Genomic DNA, 8159 nt, shown 5'->3' with positions numbered 1-8159 from the left:
TAATAAAGAAGAGAAAAAAAAACAGAAAAAATTCGAAGATTGTGTTTTTAATATCTTTCCTCCCATCTGGACCGATGGCAGATGTTTAAGTAACAGGATCAACTAGATCCGATATATCTGCGTCGTGGAATCCATGGCCCGTGAATCAAACATCAGTAACGTATTTCTTGGATTACACACCGAGTTTTCACGTTGGGCAATTTTTAAGCTCTAACTATTCTGAAAGGATGACATTTGGGTCTATTTTTAACGCCCGATTTGACCTGTTTCGATTACTTGATATGAAACAATTACTATCTGCTTAGTTATGTTCAACTTTAGTTTGATAAGATGATAAAAATACAACCATTCTCTGGATTTTCTTAATCTTTATTTATTTGTTCACAATTTTTTTTTTTGGGGGGAGGGGATAAAATTTCAACTACTTTAAATCTGTATTTAACCAAAACGTTCTCGATTCTTCCATGGATATTTGAGACAGAGGTTAAAAAGAGTAACTTCAGAGGTTTTTTTTTATTTTATGGATGTCGAGCTGCTGATGTTAGTTAGAACTGTTAACTCAATGTCATATATATCGTTGGCTGACCTGTTGGCTGATTTATTGCGAAATAACCCATATATATATATATATATATGGATTACAACAGTATTCGGTGTTATTCAAAGGACGAAATTTCTTTCTCCAGAATTCTTGTTCAGTGTTCCTTTCTGTGCACTGAAGAGCCCAAACGGAAGATATTTTATTGAAGATTATATTATATCTTACGCTCCAAGTCTTCGTGCCATGCGTCTTCTCCATTTACGTAATTCGCATCTCCAAAAACTACAAGGAAATCGAAATCGAAGGGTGAAAATATTTTTTTCTTTGGTTTTTTTACACAACACAGAATGTAATACAATTTAATCAGATTTCATATATACATACGTACATAAATTAAGGCTTATCTGTTTCGATTGAAAATGTGTCATTTTTTAACTGTGTGATTACTTCATGTCTCAATATATTTATTGGATGATATTTTTAATTCTATTAGTTTGTTATTAAAATATAGCATAATTAATTATATATCCTATTAATATCTGTATTTGTATTGACCCATTTTGTAAGGTTGGCTTTTAAATCAGCGTAACCATTTTATTGGTCAGAAGGAACAAAAAGTTTACCATGAGCATTTAAACGACTATAAATAAACCAAAAACAAGGATCATTGTATTATTAATATCCAGAAAATGACAAAGAACTGGAGTTGAAGATTTTTTTTCTTTTTATTATGGATTTGCTAAGAATATTAGGAGTAATAACATATGAGGGCACCTTCAACGTATTCTGAACTTTATTTTACCTATAATCCCAGGTTTTAGCTATTGGTAATCCAAAAATGGCCGTAGGCAACCTTCCAGAGCTAGAGTTTGCCGCCAAGGAGGCTTTCATGGTACAGAGAATTTTTGGTGCTGATGATTGCACAGTAGCAACAGGAGAACAGGCCAAGAAATCATTTGTTTTGGAAAAACTCAAAGAAGTGGACATTATTCATCTAGCCTCTCATGCAGCACCACGTGACCCAGTGGTAAGACATAACCGTACATAATAAATCGTTTTTCGAAAATATTGTTTCTGAAAACTGATATTTCACGTTTCACAGATCGGTCAAACTATCCTCGGGAAGAGTGTGAAAAGCAACCAAATCCCCTAACCATTGTTTTTGCACATTTGTATTGGATATGAATTGGTATATGTATTATTTTTGTTAAGCGTGTCTGGAGACCAAATAAGCTGGACAACCCCAACATTTTAACACCCAACTATAACCCAGCAGAATACTTTACAATGAGAAGGTCGGGACAGTAGGTGAAAACTTTTATTGAAACTGTTTTTGTTAATGACGTTGGATTTTAGTACGCATTGCCCATAGATTTAAGACATCTTTTGCTTCAGGTTTTTTTTTTAATTTCGTGCAAAGCTACACGAGGGCTATTACAATATATTGTGACTGTCACAATATAACGCCCCCACGGATGAAAGGGCGAGCATGTTTGGTGTGACGAGGATTCGAACCCGCGACCCGTAGATTGCGAGTAGAGCGCCCTAACCACCTGGCCATACCGGGCCTCTTGTGCTTCAGAATTGTGCTTCGAATTGTTCATTGATAAATAGTAGCGAAGTGTTGGCGGTGGGCGGTATTGATTAGTCTTCCCTGCAATCGACCATTTTGTGTAACTTGCCAACACATTAACAATCGCATTTCAATGACATTTCCCCCAAATCGCTTTTACATTAAAAATAATTTTACCTGTTTATTAGAATCCGTTATATACTGCATTATTTGTGACAATTGTAACATTGGTGAGACTGGTCGTAAAATCAGTGAAAAAATTTCGCGAACACATACGACATATTAAATCTTAATCTTGACTTGCCAGTCTCAAGATACTTTTCAGACGACAAACACGACTTGTCACATCTCAGGCTTGTTGTTCTATGATCTACACCAACAGACCGTTATTTACATGAACGTGACGAACAACGCCTTATTTGTACTCTAGAAATTTTCTTTTTTGTAATTTTACTTTTCATATCCTCCGACTTTCCCCACTATTACCCCTCACATATCAGTTTTATATTTCTTTATAACATTTGATTCGCCAGTGTTATTACATCATACTTCGAACAATGTTTCGCATGCTCTTCTATTGTTACATTTTTTTAGTGATATTCGGATATTCGACTTTAACAAACATCACCTGAAGAAGGGTCTAGATCCGAAACGTTGTGTCAGATTAATGGTTTCCTACATTTTATTACCATCGTATGTAGTATTTTTTTTCTTTCCTTCTTAACCTTCCCATTAATCTATCAGTTAAAAATTAGGTATGGGTAGCGCAGTTAGCACTCCAGTAGCTTTGCGCGAATTTCAACAAACAAACAAACAGTTGTAATTTTAGGAGAAGTTTTTACACCGGTAGTAAAATATCGCAAGCGTTACGTTACACCGTTAAAAGGAAATAACAAGGCATAGCTGAATCACAAATGTTGAAATTCACTTTGTGCCTCACATTTCATACGTGGTAACTCCAATGTCATGGATTTGCCAACTTCAGAGTTGGCTGTATCAATGAATTAGTCATACCATTAGAGAGGTTGCAGGTAGGGTAGGTCCTGGTATTACTAAATTACTCCTTTGACCTAGAGCCACAGGAGTAAGTATCATATTTGTTGTTACCTATAAAAATATAACAGTACTGTCTGTTGTCTGTCCATATAACTATATCGTAGGGTGTGAATGGATCTTTACCAAATTTGGTTCATTGGGTCCATAGAGTGAGATATATAAAAATTTTCAATTTTGCATTTTGCAATTTTTATGGGCTTTTTTGCGTTTTTTACTACTACTTCGCCCCCTGTTGATGAGTTTTCACCAAATTTAGCATGATGGTTTGTTGGGTCCTTGTGGAGAATCATGCCAACGTGCGGTTTCACATTTTGTGTTTTGCAGTTTTTTATGGGCGTTTTTGCGTTTCTTACAATTACATATAAGGGAAGCAACTTTTCATGTCTTAATATAACCTTTCATTAATCATGAATTTACATAACTTCCGTCCAGGGGACGGGTACTTTAGCTAGTTATTATTATTATTATGAGAAGCATTAGTTAAGAGTAAGTATAGCTAAATTCCTCATCTGTAAATCATAGTTTTGTATTAGTAATATATAAATAGGATTTAAAACGCACCCTATCAGTCAAAAAAAGAGAAATTCATACATACACAAATAAACCGGTTGTACAGTGGTATATAAAAATATATAAAATGTTAAATTTTCGGAATCATCATCACAATACTGGTTAACCCTTGTGAAAATTTGCTTCTCAATTTCTGCGCTTACATCTCACTAATCACTATAAAAACGCGTGCGTGTTATGAATGTACAATTCGGTCTGTGCACTAATTGTGAACACTTAACGTAATAATTTGCAATTAATTGTTTAAAATTGTTTCCTTTTTTTTTGCCCAGAATTGGTGCCTTGTTTAGTACTTGACGCCTAAATAGTAACAATGAATTAGTTAATACATAGCTAGCTTGGTCGGTTGATTCTCCTCGTTGTTTTTTATTTGTTTTGAATTTCGCGCAAAGCTACACGAGGGCTGTCTGCGCTAGCCGTCCCTAATTTAGCAGTGAAAGACTAGAGGGAAGGCAACTAATCATCACCACCCACCGACAACTGTTTGGCCATTTTACCAACGAATAGTGAGATTGACCATCACAATATAACGCCCTCACGGATGAAAGGGCGAGCATGTTTGGTGGGACGGGGATTCGAACCCGCGACCTTCAGATTGCGAGTCAAGCGCCTTAACTACCTGGCCAGGCTGGGTCCCAGAGAAAAAGCATCTACTCAAGACCCTCGCCCCGATAACTCTTAGGCTACTCTAATCGAATAGTGAGGTATGACCGTCAGTCTCATAACTCACCAAGGGTCTCAAAGTACAGGGCACATTTTGAGGCATTGGTACGCTAGCCATGAAAATGCTCGGTCCTAATATTCAGCAAACGATTAAGAAGAAAAATATGCATTATTCCATTTTTTATCATTTGTTCCTTTAACCAAAAACAAACAAACAAACAATTATTTTACTAAATGATCTGTTTTGATCTAAACAGAGATGTACAAAGGAAATTAATAAATCACTCAGAAGTTACTTATAATATATTTTGTGTGTCTGTTTTTACAGGAAATTCCACGTGCTTCTTGGATCGTGGTTTGTTGTTCATTTCAGTTATCCTTTCCGCAGTACCAAATGTGAAATATTGGACGATAAAAGTAGCATTATATATGTATATATGTACAATTATGTTTTATGATCACTAATGTTTCTTGTTTGTTTGTTTTCACTGTGGACAAACAAACAAATTATAAACATTTTAAAGATTTTTCAGTCATGACAAACATGGAATGAGCAAAAGCTGCCCATCTGCAAAATCCCTCGTATGATTTTGTTGTATCTTAATGTTATAGCGTATTTAAAATATATTAAGTTTACGTTAATTACAAGGAATTAACGATGACTTAGCATTTTACATAATGTCTACTGACGACATATGTACTCTATAAAACATAAGTAATTGGTCTCAGCTGACTCTTATTAATAGTCTTGGACTAAACTCATTAAACAAGTGCGCGTCTAATGTTATAATACTGTAACAAAGAAATAAATGCTGCATTCTAATTTTTGATTAAATTATATGGCGGTAACAAGGAGTTAAAGAGAACTGTATAAACTATTTGCTAAATATTTTAAAGTATGTAGCTAAACAAGTGCCCCCCAGTGGCACAGCGGCATGTCTGCGGACTTACAACGCTAGAAACCGGGGTTCGATACCCGTGGTGGGCAGAGCACAGAGAGCCCTTTGTGTAGCTTTGTGCTTAACTTCAAACAAACAAAAAAAAAAACAAGTTAAACAAGTAGCGATTTGCTTCGTCTGCAGGTAGACGAAACAACAGTTGCTGACGGAGATTACTTGATGAGGGGTTTCGTTATTCTGGCACCTTCAAGTGACCAGTGTGAAGGAATTCTACTCGCCCGAGAAATTGAGCAGGTGCCTTGCTCGTGTCAACTTGTCATGCTTAGTTGCTGTGAAACTGGCTTAGGGAAGGTCACAGGTAAGTCGTTTACAAAAGAAATGATTGATATCATTCTAAGTATGTAAATAAATGTGTGTTTCTACATTTGTGTAAATTGTTAAAGTATGTGTGTTAACCCTTTCAAAATACATTAGTCTTATCAACTAGTTTATCTAAATAAAATATGTTTCTACATTTGTGTAAATTATTAAAGTATGTGTGTTAACCCTTTCAAAATACATTAGTCTTATCAACTAGTTTATCTAAATAAAATGTGTTTCTACATTTGTGCAAATTATCAAAGTATGTGTGTTAACCCTTTCAAAATACATTAGTCTTATCAACTAGTTTATCCTTTAGAATCTAGTTTTTCAAGCGTATAAAATGCTATAAAATATCGGTGATAACTAGTTCAAACACTTATATATATGTTCGTTTGGAAAATACACGTTTGGGTGTAAATATCAACAATTAATATTTGCCTTTTGCTCACAGTTTAACATTAATCATACGATTGTTTATGGTGATTATTTTGTAAAGCTGACCTATCTAGAGCTATGTGAAACATGCTTATAAATTATATCGTAGTGAGTATCGAATACAACTGTTGACATACGTGTAAAGTGTAGAGACGGCTGACGAAGAAACTTTATTACAAATTTAACACAGTAACAAATGTACAAAGTTTTGTCAACATTAAGTAGATACAGGATAATATATACAGCAGGAAACATAGAAGTCACAACATGGATTTGCTTAATGGCTTAGTAAGTTTGAGAACAATAATGAACTGCAACTGCCTGTTGAATGAAAAGATGGGACAGAGGCGGTGTTCAGATGACACTTATTAAGTGTGCTTAATAGCTTGTTAAAGCTATCTTGGCACCCCACACAGTGGTGGGCACAGTGCTGATAGCCCATTGTGTAGTTTTGTACTTAAAAAGAAAATAAACAAACATATACTACTTCAATTGAACTTAATTTCATTTTAGGTACATTATGCTAATTGACGATTTGTTTGTTTGTTTTGAATTTTGCGCAAAGCTACACGAGGGCTATCTGCGCTAGCCGTCCTTAATTTAGCAGTGAAAAATTAGAGGGAGGGCAGCTAGTTATCATCAACCCACCGCCAACTCTTGGACTACTCTGTTACCAACGAATAGTGGGATTGACCATCACATTATAACGCCCCTACAGCTGAAAGAGCGAGCTTGTTTGGTGGGACGGGGATTCGAACCCGAGATCCTCAGATTGCGATTCGAGCACCCTAACCACCTGGCCATGCCGGGTCCGTAATTGACGATGGTAACTGTAATAACGAAATTAGTTGGCTGAAATAACTAATAAAAACTTTATCTTTCATTGTGCCAAAATACTTTTCATATATCAATAAAGATTGTTGACACCTGTAAGTCATTTCTTGAGCTAACTAATGTACTCCCAGAAATTACAGAAAAGAAAACTATGCTGTGACAATTGATGATGTGCTCAATAACTACAGGAAATTGGGGTCTAGGATGTCACTTCTTACACCATCATTTAGACTTCTTTCTAAATGATCTAGGTGCAGTGAAAGATGAGCATGGTGAGCGCTTTCACCAAGACATTTCTACAATAGAACAGCCGACATCAAGGACGATGGAAATCCAGCAATGATTGGTGATTACTGTTGGTTCTTATAGCGTTAAACTGAGAACATACACAAAAGGTGCAGCAAGTCAATCAGATATTTTGTAACAAAAAATAATGCCACGATGAAAGTTTTCAACATAACCTGAATGTATTTTCAGATAATTGTATTATACTAATTGCTATTGTAAACTGGAATTGCTATTATGTATTGTTTCTGAACATTCTGAAATGCAATTTTCAATGAATAACTAAAATTATTAAAGAAGAATTTATTTTCACGATATATGATAATATTTTGAATGAATCTATCATATTAAAGGCTATCAGTAATTTTCAACATGATTTTTAGAATCAGCGAAGTCTAGTTACACAAAAACCGTTGCATTTTTTGTAATAACAGAGAAAAAATTGTTTTGTTTCCCGGTGTTATCTGATTCGGTGTGTTTATTCACTTAACGCATGAGCTTCTTCTATCTAGATCAAGGTTTAAATATTGTATACATGTTTATTAATGGTTGGAGACGGCTTGAATGATTAATGAAGAAAACTTTAATATAAGCTTTGAGTTACCGAAAAGCATGTGTACAAAAATCGTGAACTAATATCTCAAATGTTCTATGTGTCTGAAAGAATTTCATAATATACTCTTGTTGGACTTCCAAGCAACTGGATGTGCCCGAAATAATGTTTTATTCAGGGCCTAACATGAAACTACCTACTTTAAAAAATAATGAAAGTGAAAAAGCCTTGAATTTGTAAAGAATAAATAAAATTGTTTGACTACGATGATATATATTCATTTTTTTTATATCTTATATCATTATATTCTTCAGTTTTGACTGCTTTTCTCAATATTTTGTACGTTGAGTTATTTTCCTCGTGAGTATAAAAATAATATGAAGCGCA

General features: G+C 34.7%; 1 protein-coding gene across 1 annotated transcript in view; it reads left to right on the top strand.

The window, feature by feature from the left end:
• The window catches only part of LOC106470912 (tetratricopeptide repeat protein 28-like), a 60846-nt gene that overhangs the window by 49786 nt on the left and 2901 nt on the right, over nt 1–8159 (top strand). Inside the window, exons 15-17 of the mRNA XM_013931493.2 lie at nt 687–847; nt 1356–1568; nt 5486–5660. Coding sequence (XP_013786947.1) covers nt 687–847; nt 1356–1568; nt 5486–5660 — 549 coding nt within the window. The remainder of the gene's footprint in view (nt 1–686; nt 848–1355; nt 1569–5485; nt 5661–8159) is intronic.

The sequence above is a fragment of the Limulus polyphemus genome, unplaced genomic scaffold (assembly GCF_000517525.1).
Source record: "Limulus polyphemus unplaced genomic scaffold, Limulus_polyphemus-2.1.2 Scaffold107, whole genome shotgun sequence".
Classification (NCBI taxonomy): Eukaryota; Metazoa; Arthropoda; class Merostomata; order Xiphosura; family Limulidae; genus Limulus; species Limulus polyphemus.
This window is presented reverse-complemented; position numbering and strand designations above follow the sequence as displayed.